The sequence below is a fragment of the Thermobia domestica genome, chromosome 1 (assembly GCF_964235325.1).
Source record: "Thermobia domestica chromosome 1, izTheDome1.hap1.1, whole genome shotgun sequence".
NCBI classification, from domain to species: Eukaryota; Metazoa; Arthropoda; class Insecta; order Zygentoma; family Lepismatidae; genus Thermobia; species Thermobia domestica.
In genome coordinates, this window is record NC_137454.1 from 170,021,435 (window position 1) to 170,044,828 (window position 23,394).

General features: G+C 36.0%; 2 protein-coding genes across 2 annotated transcripts in view; one reads left to right on the forward strand and one right to left on the reverse strand.

The window, feature by feature from the left end:
* The window catches only part of LOC145691034 (protein FRA10AC1 homolog), a 33,954-nt gene extending 23,244 nt beyond the window's left edge, over positions 1 to 10,710 (reverse strand). The window contains exon 1 of the mRNA XM_081766609.1: positions 10,453 to 10,710. Within this exon, the coding sequence (XP_081622735.1) occupies positions 10,453 to 10,473 (21 nt within the window). The 5' untranslated portion in view covers positions 10,474 to 10,710. The remainder of the gene's footprint in view (positions 1 to 10,452) is intronic.
* A 62-nt stretch (positions 10,711 to 10,772) lies between these two features.
* The window catches only part of LOC145691035 (protein DPCD), a 47,044-nt gene continuing 34,422 nt past the window's right edge, over positions 10,773 to 23,394 (forward strand). The window contains exon 1 of the mRNA XM_081766625.1: positions 10,773 to 11,023. Coding sequence (XP_081622751.1) covers positions 10,924 to 11,023 — 100 coding nt within the window. The 5' untranslated portion in view covers positions 10,773 to 10,923. The remainder of the gene's footprint in view (positions 11,024 to 23,394) is intronic.

The following is a 23,394-nucleotide window of genomic DNA, read 5'->3' on the forward strand; positions in this document are numbered from 1 at the left end:
TGCGTACAGTCCAATGAGGTAAAAATGGTTGCACCACTGACTCGTGCGATTAGATCAGAGATCGGTTCGACTTGAATCTTTGGTGCAATCACACGCTCATTGATACCACGCAAATCGACTACAGGCCTTAGCTCTCCAGACGCCTTACGCACAATATGTACCGGACATCTGTAAGGTGAAGGACCTTCTATGATGATTCCGAGTTTCAACCATTTGTCCAGCACTTGCTCGAATTCTTTCTGGAGGTGAACAGGTACAGGATACAACTTTCCTACCACGGGAACGTCGTCTGAAAGCTGTATTCTATACGGTTCAACCTTCACGACTCTGGGATTCTCTGTAAAAAGACAACGAAACCTGATCAACAAAGAAAATAAACGATTCCTAGAATCCGAATCCAAATCAGTTCTCTGCGAAACAAAATTTTGAATGTCTTCTTTCGAAATAGCTGGTTGGTACAAAGAGTCTTCCTCTTCATCTGATGATACTTCCGCAACTGTGACTCGACAACAATGCTGCTTTTCCATGTTGATGGAGATGGTCTGACCAGAATCAGTCTCAAGAGAGACTTCTTTCGTCTTACAATTTAGAAGAACATTATAACGAATGAAAAAGGGGAAACCTAGAATGCAATCTGTTTTCAATTTCTGAATCACATATACTGGAACCTCGAAAACGTAATCTTGAATTGTGAAATTTAGAATCTGAAAACCCTTGACTTGAAAAGATTCGTCTCCTGCGAAACCTCGTAATGAAATGTTGGATTTTGGACGAAGTTTATCTGACGGATAAATCTCCTTGATCCTCCTCCAAACGTCTCCAGACAACAAATTCGTATCCGCTCCAGAATCCAGAACGCAAACTAGAGTTAAACTTCCAACTGAACAACTTAACGTGGGCGAAGGATAAGTTAAAAGGATACCTTTTCCCGCACTGGAGTCACACTCCTTCTCGTCGATCACGAAACGAATCGAGAACAGAGGCGTGCCCAATTTTGTTTCCCGATTTTCGGAATCTGCCAAAACATTGAATTTCGAATTTAGAAGGTTAGTATCAAAATCGAACGAGGTTGTTACCAAATTGGAATTTTGACTACTCGCTAACCGATCTTGTTCTTTCTGGGGAGTCGAGGAATCCACATCGCAGTCCACACTCTCCCCTAATGAGGGCTGCGATATGCATTTCCCAAACTATTCCCGTTCGTTTCTGGTGGCTGAGCCATCGTCGGTACGAATGACGTGTATTGCGGAGGCCATCCAGTGGACATCGCCATGTTCACTCCTGGGGAAGAAGTGGACGTGGGAGCCGCCACTCCCCCTCCAGGAAGTAAATTCGGCGCGTATCCCGGATAGGCTTGCGCTCCTGCTGAGGTCATCGCGTTTGGCGCGCATGTCTGAGATGTACCCCGCGGATACCCATAACTCATCGCTGCTGGATAGTAGCGTTGGTTGTACCCATACGGAGCATTCCGATTTCCATTACTCTCTCTTACCCAATTCGGTCTTCCTTGATTGGGCCATGGTCTTCGAGACTGGAAGTTCCTTCTTCGTCCCCGGTTTCCGGAAAATCGGTCATCTCCTTTGCCATTGGAATTTCCTTCCTTCCTCTTGCTTTCGTCTTCCTCCGTCTGAGACGAAGTATCTTTGGTGGTTTGTTTCCCTGACTTTTCTGTCTTTTTGACGACTTTCGCCTGACGTACCTGAAAGCGTCTAAACTTCTTGTCCGTGACCGGTTCACTAGGCTCTGGATGTCCCTCTATTTCAGCTATTTTCACCATAAGGTGTTGAATGTTCTTTGGCTCAACAGCTCTCAACAACTTGGCGTCACCAGCTGGTAAGCAATCCAAAACTATCTCTATCAGTTCACTTTCATCCGGGTGTTGTGCCACAGCATAATATTCTGCCACTATTTTCCACGCAAAGTCCGTTAATCGGCTGTACTTTGCTCGATCGTATTTCATTCCCTGAATGAACTTCTTTTGCAACCTTTCCATTCTCGCCGAAAAATAGTGTTCTCGGAACAGGCGCACAAAATCCGCGTAACTATTTATGTCTTGACATACAGTCTGGAACCATGTCTTGGCCCCAGCTGTTAAGCAACAAGGTACCAAGGTTAGACGTTCGTGTTCAGATGCCGAAATTACCTTGAAAGTTTGTTCCAAATTTTCTAGAAATGTTCTAGCCAAACCATATTCACCAGAAAATGTAGGTAAGTGATTTAATTCAGAGAGTCTTAAATTTAGAGTTCGCTTACCAATGCCTTCCTCGCTTCTACTGGGGTTCACGGGAGAATTGTGGCCAACCACGGGGCTCTTTGCTCCCAATTGATTTTGACCGAAAATGGAATAGTGTTGGTAATTTTGTCCAGAAATTAAGTTGTCTGGCATTGATACCACCGCGTGACCACATATTCCCTCCTGAACTCCAGCACACGAAGGAGTCATGTCTGCTACACTACTAGAGGACACCACATGGTTCAACCGACAACTAGGATTAGAAAATCCTGACACCTGAGGCGAAACTAACAATGGATTCGACCTCCTGGACAACGCCTGACTACCTATTGTCTCAACACCGGACATATGTGACTTGTTTAAATTCAACGTACGTGAAGATAATTCAAAGGGAAAGACATTTGTGCCGTGAATGTTGGTCGGCTGACAGACAGAGACAGTCACCGTGGGAATAGTACGAGTCTCCCCAACTGAAGAGACCGGTACATCCACTTGGATGTCTGACTCGGTCCCGTCAGACTCGATTCCATCACCGACAACAAAGTCTCGCGCTCGCTTACGACCACACCGTTTATCTTTTCTTTGGTTTGTTTTTCCCTCCAACGTCTTAATCCTGGCTTCAAGTGCCTGACACGACCTTTGGGTACTGAGTTCGAGATGTGAGAACTCCTTTGTCAAGTCGTCACATCGTCGATTCTGCGCTTCAACCGATAACCGGAGACCTTCCTCAACGGCATCTACCCGCGCGTCTATTTTATTCTGATAATTCCCAACAGAGGTATATAAGTCGCGAACTTCCGACCTAACCGCCTCTACGTCTTCGTTCACATGGGCTACTTTTTCATTTATCGTTTGTAACAATTCAAATTTTACATTATCGAATTTCTCATTCATCGCCTGGAATTTACTATCGACCTTTTCGAACTTTTCATTCAGCGTTAATGTTAGAGTTTGACTGAAGCGTTCCATCATGGCCGCGAAGTCCGTTAGTTGCACATTTGAACCGGAAGCTACGTTTCCTCGACTTCCTTCCTCTTTCTCAGAATTGTTCGGACTACCACGCGTTCCACGTTCGCCTTCATCACTTTCAGTTTCTGAAGATTTCGGCAGTGGCAACACTGTCGCCTGTTTCGCCAGGCAGGGCTTACATAGCCACGGCTCACTACTTTTGTCTAACTCCTGTACTTGTTCCTCGGACAAACCATAACATTGGGCATGTACCCATCTGAAACAGCTGTCACAATAAACACTAAACCCAGCAATTTCGTCTGAACAGCATATATATTCACTCGGATGACGAGATTCGTTACTTGATCTGCTACCCACAGACATTTCCACTTTCATTGAAGATTGTTTCCCACAACATCACGCACATATAGATTCAGAAGTGACCATGTTTCATTCAATGTAGCGATTGTCGTAATTATCCCCATTACAAATACTCTGCTGTGATTGTTTGTTTTCCTTAGCGCTCGCGTAGGATTGAAACAACAGAAATCCTGGATAAGGGTCGCCATTTTTACTTTAAATAAAAATAAAAAATAATAATAATAATGATGATATGTTATGTATCTTTGTATGATGTTCCCTTTCCTTGAGATTACATGCTATGCTGAATGCATCACTGACTAGTGACACCGAACCTACTGGGCCCGTATGGGCTCGTCATCAGCAGTCACCGATACACTCACCAAGCCGATCATCTACGGAAAATAGAACTCAAATTTGGCCCGAGATATAAAGCTTCCAAACTCTGTTCCATCTCAACCCGCAGCCCGATATCCAGGCCTGCAGTTCATCATTCACATCCCATCCGGAAATAGGTTGTGAACCACGACTACAGACACAGGACACCGTCCCCCGAGTGGAGCTGGCACTGAGCACAAAGAAGATCTTGATGTTGTTTGTGAAAGTCCTATCTGAATTTAAAAAAAAAAATCTTTTGAAACAGAATTTTGTAATAAAAAAAAAAAAATCCAAACTGAGATTTTGATTACAATCGAAACTGATAAAATGAGAAATTTCTACAGATTCGGTTGTTTTCAACTCGGTCACACTAAGGAAAGTCTCTTCCCTGAATTTCACAGCTATTTCATTTCCCCAGTAAACTTATTCTGTACATACTGCTCTTGTTTTTATCATGCTTCGCATGCATACCAAAAACATCGATTACGTATTTCTACTATTTCTCAAAATTACAAGCTAATCAAATTTCGTATTCGAAAGGAAAGATGCATTCACGGCTAGTATGTTTTATTTTCTTTCAAAATATTCATGAATGTAGCACAAAATATTCGTTAACAGGAAAATATTTACATTGCACTGACATACCCATCTGAATAAAACTTAATAAAATCGATTTCTATACTTTCAAAGCCAAAAACATTATTTACTTTTGTTTATATTCTCGAAATATTCATATTCCTTGATATTCATTGAATATTTTTGCCTTCTAGAGCATTTCCATGGTATCGACACGCAAAACAAACAAAAGAGTACAATAAAAATACAAAACACTACTGAAAATAATAAATTCACTGCCTACAGATTGTGGTTAGCTTAATTTACCTTTTGTTTACATATATTCCTTGGTGCTTACACTCTTCTGTGCATCGATTTCGTGGCCGGCGTAGAGGATTTACGCTCTTCGCGACCTCTTGTCAGCTCGGACCCACATGACAATCTAGCACAGGCAAGACATGCATATAAAAAATCGACATACTTAAATCTAAAGCCCTAATCTAACTAAACTAACTTAACCTAAACAAGTATATATATTTAAAAAAAAAAAATCACACATACATTTCCTAAAGCACCATACTTAACTTGCATTTATATTTTATTTTCGCTAACACATTTCTGCCGAAGACGCAGTGGTTAGTTTTGCATTAGTGTCGTTCAGAATATATTCAATTTCTTAAAAAGAAGGAAAATATTTACTAGTAATTATCAACATTGCATTTCTAACTTGATGGGTATCAGATTTCTAAAATAGTACGTAGGTTTAACCTATTGATGAACGTTTTCGATTATCGGTACGCAAGATGCATGTACCCTCGCACTAGACAAATAGCCGTGAAACTGACACTTGTTTACATATTTAACATTCACAATCATTCTACGTCAACCAAAGAAAACATGCCAAAATAAATAAAGGTTGAATTTTGAGCAGAATTACCGAAATAAATAATTTCTAGATTTTTGGGGAATCTAAAACATCTTTCATCACTGGGGAAAATGTGTGTGTGGTACACACATTTTCTTGAGATTACGACAATCGCTCTGTGCTGAGATTCTAGCTTTCTTCCCCCCCATCGAATAAAAACACGATGTCACATTGCCTGAACCCACATGCGTGCGGCGTTGAGGGAAACTTTACGAATTTAGTGCTTCATATTACGAGAATTACACAAACACCAGAAAATATATTCACTCATGATAGTTTGCCAGAACAAGGAAAATTTTGAAGCCAAATACCTGAGTTTCACTTTCACTGTTCCTTACTTACTTGACATCCTCTTCTTACACCGAGATTAAACGGATATGTTAAACAACAAAAGAAAATTCCTGATAACTTCCACCCGAGGTTCCTGGGAAACTCGTGATACGTGGTCTCAAAAATAGTTTTTTTTTTTTTGGAAACTCCTTCAGCACCTTTCCAGAAAAGCCATCGAGTGTGGCTTGACTTCTTCTTCCTCGGGTCTGCACCACTACTCAATATTCTTTCTCTCTCTTCCACCGTCTCCTCTTTCTTCTCTTAGGTTCTCTGGTTGACCGAGAACGCAAAATTTGCTAAGGAGCTCATTCCATACCACTGGATAGCTACAGGCTAGTATCCGTTATGTTATGCGAAATTACTTCACAATTGTCTTATTTCCGGATTAACAATTTGTTGAAACACCAAATGTTGTACAGTTATCTCTTCCAATATTCGCCAAAACGAAGAATTTGACACAATTTTCACGTGATTACAAATTTATTCCACTTTTTCGCAGACGCTAAACACTGCACGTCTGACTCTTGAAATGGCTGACGCCGTAAGACAAAGAGTTACGAGAAGATGATCCCCAATTGGAAGATAATGATGACGTAATCATAGGATGATAGGCTTCTGAGTGAAGATCAAAGAGAACCGAAATCTCAGCCGCAGCTGTGATTGTGTATTAGCCAATCAGATAATTTTTCTTCGAAACAAAGAGATGCACCAAGAAGAAATTATGGCTGACTTTATTAATTTGGAATTTTGAAGAAGATTTTACGAAATAAAATTTTTAGCTTTCTTGTGAAGATTCCCTACGCCGAAATATGAATAGAAATGAACTGAAAACCATTGAAAAAGCCGAAATATACACTTATTTGTCTAAAATAATGATATATTCATGGATAAATGCGTAAAATATATATAAGATAATTAATAATCATGTAATCTTCATCTAACATCTATTGAAAAGTTTTGTTTTACAAAATTGCGCAAAATTCTCAACCTACGGTTTGCTCTACTATAAAATAAAAGTTACTATTAACATTCTAAATAAATTTTAAAATTTTCTACCAACATACAAGGTGCTCAAAAGCATCGGGCCATGTTACATTATGCTGAGCATAAGGTAACATGATTCAAACCGAGAACTAATGAACCGATTGATTTATTCCTCTTGTTTTATGGCTAAGCAAGAGCTATCATTTAGAAGTCATAACAAACAGGAAGATTCTGTCAATTAGGGAAATTATATTGAAGTAATTCAGTTACTTTCTAAGTACGACACTAAAAGGACTTGCAGGGGCGCCTGAAGAAAATTTTCTAGGGAGGGTCCCATCTCCATGGTTGCTATGTTGCGTCTGGTATTTCTGGTATTTAATATACGTGGTTTGCTATATTACGTATACATTTTCGTGAGCCAGAGGAAGGTCCGGGCCCCACCCTACCCTCTCGTTCGGGCGCCCATGTTGACTTGTCATCTTCACAGCATGGGAATGTTTAAAGGAACGTCAAACAGAATTCAGAATTATATTATTAAATGTGTTTGGTGAGTAACTCTGGATAAAATTAAGTCAGAAATAAACAATACACTTCTTACAGCAATAATGTTGGACAAAACTACGGACATTGCAAAGATCTCTCAACATCAGGGTTGGCAAAAACCATGGTTTTTATTAAAAAAAACAAAAAAACCGTTTTTTTGGTTTAAACCAGGTTTTTTTGGTTTAAACCAGGTTTTTATGGTTTAAATAATTTGCTCTATATATTCATATCATATATGGACAGAAATAAGTTTGTTTCGCCTTGATGTTATTATGCAACAACTGGGTTATGCTGGAAGGGGTCACATAAGCTTAAAGCGGAATAAGCTCGAGTTACATCCGAGAGAAATTGTCCTCCATTTGAACTCGGAACCAGGACTCATTGGCCACAAATGCGATACGTCTGCCGACTCACTCACGAAGGAATTCTGATAAAAATACGTTGTACTGATTTTTACATGCTTTTTAATATAACTGTCAAGAGTAATTTCAGAAGGACAAAAAGATAAACATTTGCACAAGTGAAACCATTACACAGAATTACATACGAACAATTTCAAAGTACTATGGAGTACAGAAGAACTAATTTAGTTCAAGTTAGTTAACAACGACTTTTATTGGTCCAAATTAAAGAAATACACCGACTTAATCTGCATATCAATAAGAAAAGTGAATAAAGATACGAATTATTTGAGTCCACTTTGGCTCAGACTCATTTATACATAAATAGATACCAAAGATACTTATTTCACTAAATGCCTCTCGTGGGGTCTGTATGATCCCCCCCCCCCTCCACACACACAAAAAGTACGGCATTTTCGATGTATTTTATCAATAGTAAACATTGAAACGAAACAATATTTAGAATTTTTCTTCGATTGCAATTACATAACAATAATAACAACTACAAAAAATCACAAAATAAACATTTATAAACTTTTTTTTTTTTTTTAAAAAAAAGTTGCTTTTGTAGTATAATCTTTTTGAGTAATGAATGGGGAATTTAGGTCTGAATATAATACGAATAATATACGGAAGTGAAACGTGATAACCCACAAATGTGTGTTCATCAAGATTTTACAAACACTTACACTTTTGCGAACATTTTTTGTTTTTTGGTTTAAACCAGTTGGTTTTTTTGAAAAAAACCAGCTGGTTTAAACCATGGTTTAAACCCCCTTGGTTTAAACCAGCCAACCCTGCTCAACATTCAATCGATACGTGAAAGACGGCAATTCATGAAAGACATTTGGTTTGCAGATGTTACTAGTGATTGCACTGCGACTGCTCTAAGTGAGCATGCTTTCCAAATTCTCTCTCATTTTAATTGTAAGCAAAAGCTTGTAGCACTAGGCTATGGATGGAGCTGCCACATTTTCTGGACATTTGAACGGTTTACAATCTTTTGTGAAAAAGTGTTTGAGCGCACTCACCATACACTGCTATCATCACAGACTCAATCTCGTTGTTCCACAGTATGTTAATCACATCAAGGAATGTAAAATATTTTTTAGAATAAATGGCATTCTAAATTTCTTTTCATATTCATCGAAACGCTGTAACGCGCTTGCTGAATCAGAAGTAACTAAGCGATTTCCAACGGTTGCCACTATAAGATGGAATTACAATTTCAAAATTGTGAATGCAGTAAGTGTAAATCAAATAGAACTCTTACGGTGTTCTGAGAACATTGTAGAAGATTCAGATAATTGCGACACCGAAGCTTTCATGACTACAAAAAAGAAAAAAAGAAACAATGTGTGAGTTATCATTGAAGGATTTTGATTTTGCATTTCTCCGCACGGATATACTATTCAACATTCTTTAAAGTAAAACCTTGGATGTGAAATATTGCATCCAAAAAGTACAAAAGATGGTATCTCAACTTAGAAATGCAAGAAATGATTTTGAAGACTTATAGAAAAGTAGAATTGGATGACAACGGGAACCTTCTAATAAAAGACGTAAAGTAGATGACTCAACAGATTCAGAAATTAAATATGTGCGGATCTTCAATGACATTATTGATACTGTGATTTCAAGATCTCAGTGAGTTACAATTTCTTGAGTTGTTAGATTTAAAGAATTTTCAGTGCTTGAAATCTCGATTTCCTGATTGCTTGTTTTTGACCCTTAAATCAATCTACGGGAGTTTTCTTTTTAATTTTAACAATTTGCGGAGTGAATTAATATAGGTTTACAGACTCTTAGATTTTTCAAATAAAACTATGACTGAAATTATCCATTTCTTGACAGAAAGAGGCTTGGTAGAAGAAGCGTTTACAGAAACATATAAATTGTGTTATTTGGTGTCAACAATACTACTCAGGACCTCCACTCTACAGCACACATTCTCTTCGAACCTAGTCCCCTGTGAGAAAAGTCACGGCACGCCACTGCTTACCTGTGAGGAAAGTCGAACTTGTTATACACGTATTTGGCCATAATACAAGTAGTGACGGGTGCACAATTTCTAAAATTTTCAGAATAAATTAGTAATAATATTGTAATAACCAGTATATGAATAATCTATGAACGGGTGTTCTTACGTCCGACACGGATTTGTACATACATAAACAGAAATCGAAATGTAACATATTGCACACATTCTTCTACATATAGCAATTAATCACAGCGTACAAAGTGAAGGAAGGTGAGTAAAGAAGCTGAATCATTGAAGTGTTTGTAAAGTTTTTACAAATTTCCGAAGTTGTTACAAATCGTCATCAAGAAAGAGTGCTAAGATATAGAGATGTGCAGAATAGTAGGAGTTTTTATTTTTTTATTTTTTTCATTCCAAGTGCAACTGTAAATGAAGAGACCAATCACATATGTTTGCATCGTGAAAGCATGCGTTTTCCACATTTTTCGTTTACGCGTATGCTCACCATCGCTGATGCGCCTGCTTCTACGGACGCACCTCCTGGCTACCGCTCGGGCCCACTGATACGCTGCTGCCCTGTGTCAGATAGCATTCTGGTTTTTAATAGCCATCTAGCACAGGTTGGTTGTGTCTTTGCACAAGATCTCTTAGAGTGAAGGATTGCTGAAGGTACAAAAAGTGGACGCACAGTAAATGAAGTAATATTTCATTAACATATGCATGGATCCTTACAGTCAATTTGCACGCGAAATTTAATCAGATTCCTGTTATCTATTACAAATTATGAATAAAGTTTCCAACAATATTAATTTACCTTTTTCTCCTTTCGCTCCATTAGTGTTCGTAATCTTCACCATTTAATTAAGAGTATCAATAGCTTCATACAAAACTACACTCAACAATCTGCTACATATTGAGACTTCTTATATACACGGAAGTTTCCTGAATCACAGATTTTATATGAATTAGATATATCTCAACATAATAAATGTTACTTATTTACGTCACAGATCACATATACGTGAATTCCACACTTCACTTTCCTGCTTCATTTGTTTTTTCTTGTTATTTTCTGTGAAACATATGAACAGTTGTGCAATGAGATGCGCAATTATTATTAAATTTGAGCTGTTGTGTAAAAGGAAAACTTATGCCTGATAGTGTCTATGAAACAAAAATTATTTTATGTGTATTTTCGACAAAATAAATAGTTTCTATACCAAAAGGAAAATTGAAAATAGTGTTTAATAACGCTACTCATTTGTCTTTTCTTCTGTTCGTTACCATGCCAACCAGCAGCAAGCAAACAACTGTTTACAAGATGGCGACTAAAGGATGGCTAGAGAGGTTAAAAGAAGCTGAAAAAACTTGTTTGGTGCAAGATGGTAATGCAATATTTTTACTTACTAACTAGCAGAAGTGTTTATTGTAAAATTGTTTCTCTTTTCACCTACACAGTTCATAATATTTAAATATATTATTAATATGTATTTTGTACTTAAAAAGTGGAAGTTAAACAATTCCCATCTAATAAATGTTTAGCAAACGGGGTCCAGAAGCACGTCAAAAATACAAAATTTATGGGAGAAATGAAAGATGCAAGTACTTAAACCTAACATAACCTAATCAAATCTAACCTAAACTAATTAACCTAACCAAATCTAACATAAACTAAACTGAACTAACTTAAACTAATCTGAACTAAAAAAAAAAAAAAAAAAAGTGCGTCCAGCAAGAGAACGTCTCTGACAGCTCGCAGTGACATTGCCACTACTCGCGTCTCAAGGTTTTTTTTTTTTCGGTGCAACTGTAGTGGCAATTTAATTAATGGTATAAGACAGAGTGATCGTGGTTGGTAACACTGGTATCAAAGTAGGGGCTGCAATGTCCCACCTCATGTGGTAAGAAACGTCAGAGACCATCTCTTGTTGGCCGTGCTAATAAGCAAAATTCTGTCATTTTTTTCGAAAATTATACCGGACTTCTACACTAATATGATCTAAGGCTTGTGTATAGCCAGCTCCCCCCAGTTATTTGTCACCGGAACTGGAAGAGTCACAGGTCGGAACAGGTACTATATACCATTTCACTGTGATTTTTGTCGAATTCACAATGAATTGGTATACAGTGCCTGTTCCGACCTGTGACTATTCCAGGTCCGGTAACAAGTGAACTGTAAAGAGAATTTCATTTTTAATATACCTACCTATACAGTGAAACCTGCTTATGTTGGCCACCATCGGTTCCATTGAAAAGTGGCCAACTTACAGAAAATAAGTGTGGTTGTTGAATTTTTAGAATAGAATTTCTAGTAATATTTGATTGTAATATTTTAATGAGCAATAGCACAAGAGCTACTTTTAAATAAGTATATAAAGTAATCATAACAATATACAGTACTAGAATAAATTAATACAGTATGATTAATATATGTACTAGTCTAGTATACTGAATTATTCGTATTGAAAACACATTAACACATCCATAAAATAGAAACTGAATGCAGTTTATTGAAATCGATATTGTAGCACACTGAGTTATTCAGATTGAAAATAATAGAATATAATATTTTTATTGTCGTTAAAAAACATTTGTTGCAATACACAACGTCAAGAGAGTATACAAAATATATACCGGTACATTGCATATATAGGTACATAACTAGTCATTTTTTCTTTTTTAATTTTTTCTCAAATTCTAAAACGCTATACACAGCTGTTTCAATGAGCCAAGATTTACAGTGTTTCTCAAAGTTTCTATTACACATACCACGAATTTCTGTAGGTAGAAGATTATACATCTTCATCGCAGTGTATTTATAATTCTTTTGTGTTTTACTTAACCTGAAATATGATGTATCGAGGTCGTCTCCGTATCTTATGTTATAGCAATGAATTTTATTTCGGTTACTGATATTTTCAAAGTTTTCTTTAATATACATGAGACAGCTATAGATATACATTGAGGGCACTGCCATGATTTGCATCTCTTTAAAGAAAGGTCTGCAAGAGTCATTATAACGTGGTCCCTTTAACACTCTTATTGCCTTTTTTGCCATTTAAAGACGGTTTGAGCACCACTTGAATTACCCCATAATAATATACCGTAGAACAATAGAGAATGAAAGAAAGCATAATATGCTGACTGAAGTATTTTTTTACTAACAACAGTTTTTAGTTTACGTAATAAATATAAAACTCTAGATAGTCTTCTACATAGATTTTCAGTATGTATGTTCCAGTTTAACTTTGGATCCAAGTGGATTCCTAACAATTTTGCAGAATGACAGTCATTCAAATCATTTATGTTGTTATTAGGATGAAAATACAAAACATCCGTCTTTGATTCATTTAATAGCAGCCTATTACAATTTAGCCGTACTGAACACGTTTCTAACATTTGAGTGTTTTTAGTTTGAAATTTTTTAAAATTTTTATCCATGGTTAAGACAGTTGTATCATCAGCATACAAAATACTGTTAAAAGGAAGAAAACTTGGAAAATCAATAACGTAAACTAGAAAAAGAAATGGTCCCAGGACACTTCCCTGTTTTACACCAGTTGTTACATTCAAAAATTCTGAAGTTGAATGACCAACGCAAACAGCCTGTTTTCTGTTACTAAGATAAGATTTAATCAGAGACAGTTCTTTTTCTCTAACCCCATAATAATGCAGTTTTGAAAGAAGTATATCATGTGACACTGTATCGAAAGCTTTAGTTAAATCTAATACTGTTGCACAAACATTCATATTATTTTCAAAACAGTTTAATACTTGTGATACTATATTTTCAACAGCTTTAACTGTGGAACGACTTTTTCTAAATCCAAATTGCGAGGAATGAAAAAGCTCATTCTCTTCAAAGAAGATTGATAGTTGATCTTTGATGCATTGTTCAAAAACTTTCGAAACTATCGGTACTAAAGAGATTGGACGATAGTTTTTAACCTCATTTTTATCATCCTTCGTATGTACTGGTACAGTTATAGTATATTTTAGGCAATCTGGAAAAATTCCCTCAAAGAGCATCCAATTTAGTAGGTAAACCAGGGATTCTATTATTAATATTTTTTTTAATAAGTTATTAGAAAGTCCATACCAGTCTTCGCTACTGGACACTTTCAATTTATTGACAACTGAGTAAACAGTTCTGGCATTTACGAAGTTCCACTGAAAGTGAGACCTAATTTTGTTTTTATATTGTAATGGTAGCATACTACTAAAATCTATTTTGTTACCTGTATTTTCCGTGGAATCGCCATTAAGCTCAAAGTTACTCATAATATTTATAAAATATTTATTAAATTCACTTGGAGGTATAGATATTCTATCTTTTGTAACATTGTTTCCAATTTCTTTGTTTATTATTGACCAAGCTGCAGAGCATTTATTTTTTGAATTATTAATCAATTTGTCATTTGCTGCAATCTTTGCAGCCTTGATTTCTTTTCTGTACATTCTTTTAGCAGCTTTAAACTTTTCTTGATCTCTTGTTGATCTTGTCGTTTTAGGTATGTCGTATACAGTAATTACTCTATTCCTATATGTTTCAAGCTCTCGCGTATACCACTTTGGAGTTCTCTTAGTAGGTTTATTTAAACAAACAGTAATCTTTTTTTGTCTTTTCTGGACAGCACTCATTTAAATATCCTTTTAATGTACCCAGGAAGTTTTTAAAGGCTTCTGTGATGTCGCTACTTTCTACAAGAAGTTTATTCCAGTCAGTTTCTCTTAACCTAGACCTTAGATTTTTTACATTAGTCTCACCTAATAATCTAATTTTCTTGGTAACGCAGTAGTTTCGAGTCTTTTGTGATTTCACTGGAAACAAATGCCATGCTCCTTCATGGTCAGACAGTAAAGGCTGTACAGTGCCACATGATACGCTTTTCTTTTTTTCATTGGTGATAATATTATCTAAACATGCTAATTCCCTTATAGGTTCGTCATTAATATAGTAGAAATTATGAGTCCTAAGGACATTACAAAGCATTGCTTTTGCATGTGTATATTGTAAAATATTGATATTTATATCCCCTACATAATAGCAAAATTATAAATTGAACAATTTATATGCAGTTTATTTTTTTTATTATTTTATTTTATTTTATTTATTTTATTTTATTTTATTTTTTGACAGGGACAAATATTTTTTGTAGAAACCTTTCGAAAAAATAGCAAATCATTTGTTATACACTTATTCATGGTGGTTCTTTCTAAACCTATTTCTTTTATTCTTTTTGGCATGTATGCACATTCTAATTTTATAGTTAACTAACTCTTGTTAATGAGCTACAAGTGTTTTCCTCGGAGCGAAAGATCTTTTGAGAAGAATGTTATGGAAAACCACCGATACCTTTTAACAAGCCGTCAGGTGCCAATAGTTGACAATTGACATGGTTAGCTTTAACCTTGAGAATTTTCCAGAATTACTAAAGCTCCCCACTGATGAAAAGAGCCGATATAGCCAATAGTTTCACCAAAACAGACAGGGTAAACAAATACGTACAGTCATTTCCTGAATTCCTGTACATGCTTTTTCTTATTTACATCATCCTTCACCACCCCTTTATCAGGGTAGTGTTCTGGCCATTGACCTCCAAGAACAAATCGTGAGAATTCATGCTTCTTGTCTCCAGTCACTAATACAGAACATCTGCCTCTCGTATAGGAATACGAAAGCATTAATTAAAAAACCGGTATTTTGCGTGGACAAGACACGCAGGTAAATTTATTAGTATCATCATAGGGTAAACATTGCTTCAATGTAGGCAACTTCCAAGATAGACAGGTGGCCAACTTACAGAGTAATAAGTAATAAATGTCATATGAGAAAATGCAGGTTCAAGACGAACCAGGCCAAGATAAGCAGGTGGCCAACTTAGAGAGGTGGCCAAGTTCACATGTTTTACTGTATAATAATACCTATGAGCTAAACTTACTGAAAAGTGCAATGAGTGCATTTTTGAGATCGTTTTAGCAAATTTTACGAAAACTAATTAACTACTTCTAATGTGATCAAAGAAAGCATTACCTAACCGTAAACTTACTTTAAGCTAATAGCTATTGCTATATCTAAAATGATCAAATAAAGAATTACCTAACCTAACGATATTTAACTCAAATACTAATACTTTCATTAATTTATTCTATGAAGAAATGAAACAAAAATTTTGCATGCAAATTTTTTCATAAACATCACATATGCATTAAATAAGGTACCGTACAAGAAACTTTATCTGACAAAAAATCTTCCAGTAGTTGATCATTCTCAGAATAAATCTCTCCGGCATGTTGCAGGAAAAGCAAAAACTGATCACGAACTCCCATATGTTTGCAAAATTTTCTCCTTCACAAATAACAGCTGAAATGCAACATGAGATTGTCGCTTTTGTAAGTAGAGAGAAGACTTCTTTTTAGCTGAAACCATAAATTCTCTATATTTTGTGTGTACGCTCCTGTGCTAGGATCTACAAAGTTCATTGAATGATTAACTGTGAGATGTTGCCAACCTTCTTTACTGAGGGAGCTGTATCCCTTCCAGCAATCGGTAATAACTGTCGATGTTTTGTTTACGTGTCTTGATATAATATCGACAAAGTTAATCGCATTTCGGCTATTATTGGGACATACACACAGAAAAATTTCATCTGTTTCTCGACAGATTCCACCTACAATCCAGGTTTGCTATCTCATTCTGCCGACGTTGTATTTTCTACGACCAAACAAACCTTCATCTATCTCAGCAGTGTACCCTTCTCCACCAATTACTTTAGACGAGTGTCGCACAATAATTTCCAAGCGTACTTCTCTACAAAATGTGAGCCAGTCACTAACAGTATTATGCGATAATTTATCTAGAAACGAACATTCTTGAGTAATATTATCATATCTATGGATTTGTGCTATATAGCAATATGCAAGTAATAACACCTACCTTATTTCAAGATTTAGATGTACTCCAAAAAAAGAATTTCTTCTAATAGATACCATTTTCTTATAATATGAACACGAACGATGATAACAAATTAAATGTATTGTAAATCTTCCACTCGTCTCCTTGTGAGCTTTTAAATTTAATTCGTTTTGACAGCTTTTAGGCAAGGTTCTAGAACACAGGTCCCCCTTCCCACTTAACTGTAGTAAAGACAGAAAACAACGTGCCCTGCGGCTCTAACCCGCCTTCACTCGTCGACGCTCGCTCGGCAATACTATCTGAATTAAATATTAAATTTGGTACAGAAAAAAACAATCTAGCTATTAACCTATATAGGGGGACCTGTGTTCTAGAACCTTCCCCAGCTTTTACATACCTTTTCAAATTTAAGTAATCTAGTTGATGCACAAAATCTATATGTTGTGCATTCATCTTGTAGAATTTGCGTCGATAATGTGAACAAATTATAATTTTTGATTTGTTTTAACTCAAAAGCCTTCTTTAACTCTACAATATCCATTTTGTTTATTTAAAATGTGACAATCGATAAATAAATTAACACGAAAAAATAAATGACTGCCGCATTTCCTAACTAGAAATGTATTACCGCATTCATAAATCATTATAGTAATTGACTTATTTCGAATTAAAAATAAAACAAAACAATTCAATAATGATTTTTTCTTTATAAGATGCGATTCCGATTTATTATGAACTAATATGAATCGTTAAATCACTATGATTCGTTAAAAATCACTGGGGGGAGCGGGCTATACTCAATCCTAATCTAACATAAAGTAACCTAACCTAACCTAAAGTAGCTTGAACTACCAAAATTATAACAGTTTTTAGAAGAAATATATGGACCTCTTCTGCTAAACATTGTCCAATAATAGTGTGGAGTAGAAATTTAACGAAATTGATGGCGTGGGTTAAGAATTCTGAGACATTTTTAAAAATATGTACAGGTAAAATCTGTTACTTCAAAAAGGAAGAGGGCTTATTACCGTAGAGTAGATCGAAGATGTTAGTGCGCAGGTTAGGTTAGGTTTCCTATTTCTGGGTTTACTCTCCGACACAATATTGCTTAAGTTCCTGCAGATAGCAAGAAAATAAAAAGTTAAAAATTCAAAGTGTAGGGTTAAATCCCATACGTGTTTACTTGTGGCGCACCAGCCCGTTAAGAATTATTTAAAAATTGAAATCCTTTCATTGATTTCCTTCTTATTGTCCCCTAAAATGTTTCTGCTGGGCGACATGAAAATATCTCACTTGTTATAGATAAAGTTCAAGGAGGGTCACCAGAAGTTATTGCTGAAAAATTACAATTCTCTTACGATTTGCGAATAAATACGGCTTTCGGATGTTTAGCATAATAACTACAGTACAAAACACATAAATCAACCTGTGCTAGGTGCCCATTATAAAGCACGAATACCATCAAACCGAATCAACGCAGGGCAAAACTGCTGGGCTCGCGCTGTAGAGAGGGGTGCGTCCGAATGAAGCAGGCACCTCAGCGATGGTTTGTATGCATGCAAGTTACGTGGAAAGAAGTTCTTTTTGGCAATAATACGAGTTTCAATAGCACTTGTCATAGTTTCATACTAGATAGTAACGCTCCACTTCTAAACATAAAACAGCGTAGGTTCTATCTGTACACTGTGGAGAAATATGCCGCCGATAGAAAATAGCATCTATTAGCTCCATCTTTCATATGCACTCGCTTATTTTATCCGTCCTAAAGCACTTGTAATGATTTTACACTTGTAACTCTACCAGGGTTGGCTGGTTTAAACCAAAAAGCGAAAAATGTTCTTAAAAGTGTAAGTGTTCGTAAAATCTTGATGGACACACATTTGTGGATTATCACGTTTCACTCCTGTATATTATTCGTATTATATTCAGACCTAAATTCCCAATTCATTACTCAAATTACTACAAAAGCAACTTTTATTTTTTGTATAAGTTTATGAATGTTTCTTATGTGATTTTTTTATAGTTTATCATTATTATTATGCAGTTGCAATCAAAGAAAAATTCTAAATATTGTTTCGTTCTAATAATGTTTACTATTGATAAAATACATCGAAATGCCGTACTTTGGGGGGGCATACAAACCGCACGAGAGGCATTTATTGAGATCAGAAGTATCTTTGGTATCTATTTATGTATAAATGGGTCGAAATGAACTCAAATAATTCGTATCTTCATTCACTTTTCGTACTGATACGCAAATTAAGTCATTGTATTTCTTTAACTTGGACTAATAAAAGTCGTAGTGAACTAACTTGGACTAAATTAGTTCTTCTGTACTTTGCAGTATTTTGAAATTGTCCATATGTAAGTCTGTATAATGGTTTCACTTGTTCAACTATTTATCTTTTTGTCCTTCTGAAATTACTCTTGACAATTATATTAACAAGTATGTAAAGATCAGTACAACGTATTTTTATCAGGAGTCCTTCGTGAGTGAGTCGCGAGACGTATCACAGTTCACGCCAATTAGTCCCGGTTTCGAGTCCAATGAAGGACAATTTCCCTCGGATGTAAGCCGAGAAGCGGTTGGATTTTGCTTTAATCGTTATGTGACCCTTCCAACATAACTTGGTTGTTGCATAATAACACCAAGGCGAAACAAACTTATTTCTGTCCATATGTGATATAAATGCATGAACAAATTATTTAAAACCCCAAAAAAACGGGCTTAAACCAAAATAACCTTTAAAAAAAAAAAAAAAAAACATGGTTTTTGCCAACCCTGAACTCTACACTTGTAAACACAAAATACATCTGTATCGCTTTACATTTAATTCTGTCGTCTAATGAAATTTGTTCCTTATAAACATGTCTTTTCATGCAAAATTGGAGTATTGAATTTTAACTCTATACCTTCTAAAGTGTGGTACGCCAAAACTACACCTGCACGTCAATTCCAAAGTTGGTCGTCCATTTCTATCAAAATTTTGAAATTACCGGAAGAAATGCTTTGTGTTCTTTATAATATGAAAAGAGAGCGGAAGTTGCGTTTATTTATTTATTTTTTTTATTTTATTGTTTAAGTCTATACACATGGAACTATTTGATAAACGGGGAGACAACTTGGTGCAAGATTACCGTATGGTTTTATTGTAGAAAAAGTAACGAGTATTATTCTGAACATGGTGTTCACAGACGTGACACACCCTGCACGTGAGCTAACAGTAATACAGTTTGTGAAACTATACGGTGATAATGAGGAAAATCTTTTGAAACTGTGTGAAAGACATAGATTAATTAATCCAACACGAAATTGCAAGTGGAAAAAGTTATACTTTTTAATGTAACGGTAAGTCGCATGGTGAAAGTTGTAACTGGCGGGAGGCAGCAACGAAAGGAACATTTTTTGAGCATGCTCATTTATGTCTGGGGTAACTTTAAGTTTTTTGTCGAAAACCAGGAGGACGACCAACTTCGGAAATTATCTCTCGAATAAATTAATTTAATGTATTCTACTCTTTTTGTCAAGAACCAGGCGGACGGTTAAGTACGGAATAAATGCCCATTCCTATATAAGGCCGTCCCTTCATTGCACCCGAATACGATTGCAAATACAAGCTGCGAAATTAACTGCCTACACTGAATCTAAAAACCTGATAATGTGAATTACATCAGCGTATCTCATTTAAAGATACAATTTAAGTTTTACGCGTAAAAGTTCGTCTCTTTTAAGATTCTCAGAAAGCGGTAACAACATACCACCACTTACTTTTAAACTGGAAAGAAATAATTTTAATTTTCTGCAATACTACGCTTCTGTCAGAATAAATATAATTTTGCTCCCGATTAAGGAATATATATTCCGTTTGTAGAGACTTAACGACGTCAGTGACCACTTCATTGATTTCCGTTGCACTATAATATGCCTACATGGTAGCTGAAGAGAGCTTTCATTTGAGGTGTGTGGTGTCCTTGGCTTGCAGGGTCTACTAGTCTGGAAAACCTGGAAAAGTCAGGGAATTTTGTGTGTATTCTGGAAATGTTTGATAAAGTTAGTTTTATTTAATTGCTTTTGCATTTTATGTGCATAATGTTTGGAAAACAGCTTCTTTCTACAGCAGAAGTCATCATTCAATGAAGGACTTCTGAAAGGAGTTGGCAACCCTTGCATCTGGAGCTCGTGGATTCTGATCTCCACGTTAAAAAATTATCCTCATGTCCAGGGGTTGAGTTGAGTTGATTTTAGTTTAGCGTCCCTTTTAGTAGCGAGGCTATATGAGACGAGGCCTGCTGAATCCGAGCCAGATGATATCCCGCCGGGAATATAACCCGGGTCTTCCACGCCGAAGGCTCATGTCCACGGATGTAGCTAGGCTATTGCAACTGATGACTCCCAATAAAGTCCTAAAGGTCACTTCTTCTGATCTTGTTGATTTTAATGTAGCGATAAGTTAGAGCCTAACTATGTATGGTTAACTCTAATTTATAATATCATGCGTACCTACATTAGATTTAAAACTCCTATTTCATTTTCAGCGCAGTTTGGTGTTCTGCATGTCTTTTGTAATATTTATTATTATTTTGCAGGTAATTTCTGTGAATATTTTTGGTATGCTTGTAACTTTTTAATTATAAAAATATTCTATATTTAGTATAGAAATATAGATTATAAAATATCCTGTATTTAGTATTCTACATAGAAATACTAAAAATAAAATACTTTTATAATGTAGAATACTAAAATCCATCCACAATGTTTGCCAGTATTTGTATCTCGCAACACATTTAGTTAGTATCCATTGTGTGTCTTATCGTGTATGTATTAGCCCTACTTCATGTCCTGGAATAATAAAAAGTCTAATAGAAGTAAATCACTTGAATAGTCCAGTTTATGTAACTGCGTTTACCTCACAAGTACGTGATATGAAATGTAAAAACTTTATACGTACGCATTTTTGTGTATTATTATATACCTGTATGTTTTGTCATTCACACTTTTTGTATTGGAAAAAAATAAGCGCGAAGATGGATGGCTATAAGGAGAGATGGGAGGCCATCAAAAAGTCGTGTATTTAAGGGGATGTTATACCTTTTGCCACTGGTTTCTCAGTCCCCATAAGATAACATGTAAACTTTATTTCATGAATATCTAACGAAATATGGTACGTAACAACTTAAAATTTTTCATATGAATACAGAAAAGCAATAGAAATGAAATGATTGTTTCAATTTCACGCTTAATGACGTAGATCAAGAGTAATGAACTTTTTAAAGTAACATTGTAATGGACTATATATTGAAGGTTGTGTGTTCCAATGTGATCTTCGCGAACAGATGTCCTGCTGACAGGCAGGTATTTCCCTCCCCCTCTTAAGTCCTTTTCCAATGGGTGTGGTAGAACACCGCGGGGTGCCACCCTCATCCCATTTCTTTCCTCCGTTTCTGCAGAGCGGATAAGTTTCTGTAAATGTTACAAAGAAAGAATATTTGCTTCCAAGACAATTTGAAATATTTGCTTCTTGCGATTTCATGCTGTATGATGTATACTGCGAAAACAAAGATCAGGTAGAGAACGCCAATTTCTTCATTACTAGTAACTCTAGTTAGATAATTATTGCTAACCACTACTTTCATATTAGTACGTTCCAACTCTTTGTAATAACACTGCCTCAACAGTAGAAAATAGGGGAGAGTATATACTTTGAAGAGGAGGATCAACAATTTGATACAGATCATGGTTGAAATTTAGCTTTCCTTTGCAGCACTAAGTTTGTATGAGACGTTTGCATGGATACAAACTACAGAATTCCCTCTAGTAACTGGGATTTGAAATTCGTGACAGGTAGTTACTTCTATTTTCTGGCAACATTAGCTATTCAACACATATTTTTCTGGATGTAATAAAAAAAATCAACTTTACTTCAAGCTAAATTCTACAGATTGAAACGATGGATTGAACCCGATGAACCAACTTTCCCGTGAATAAACATACATAGGTAACATTCTAAAAAATACAATAACCCTTCCCGTTCGTCTGTCTAGTGGCCAGCTCGCGCACCTTTGGATCACAGATCTCGGGTTCGATACCCGGCGGAAGAGCCTTGAAATATCAACAGATCACTAAGGACTCGGATTCCACTGAAGGCTCACGTCCCTTATAACATCGGTACAGAAAGGGACACTAAACTCTAAACCCACCAAACCAACCAAGCTAATGAAGAACGGACATAGTAATGCCACTATAATTTAGACTACGTGAACGATTTTTTAAAGTTTTCATTATGGTAATAAATATAAGTGGGACTAGGGCCTCGAACATTTCTAGATCTTGTTACTCGAAAATAAGCAAATATAATATATACACATGGTGTCAGGAAATAACTTCGGGATGTGAATCCTCGGACGAAAACATGAAAAAGCCTATAGACCAACCTTGGTGCACAGTTGCGTTATTTCAGATATATTGTCCACAGAAAATTGGTCGTAACGGTACAAGAAAGCAACAACTCGAGCAATATTTTGGAGTTTTCCGAAAACGCCTTAAAGTTTTGTTGTATTTGACAGCAACATAATATGATTTAACCTAAGAAATTTAAGCGAGAATGTTTTTAGTACGGTGACCCGTAACTTTCATTTTATGTTCTCGTGTAAGGATGAATTTCCTTAAGTAATTTGATGTGGTTTTCGAACACCCTGTGAACATACATAGCGAGACCTCGGGTCACGAACTTTATACCTATTCCATTGTAGGGATGGATACGAGTGAGTTTTCTTTGAAACTCGACTCGACTTGAAGCAGACATTTTTGAGCTCGGCTCGAAAAATTTCCTCCAACTCGAC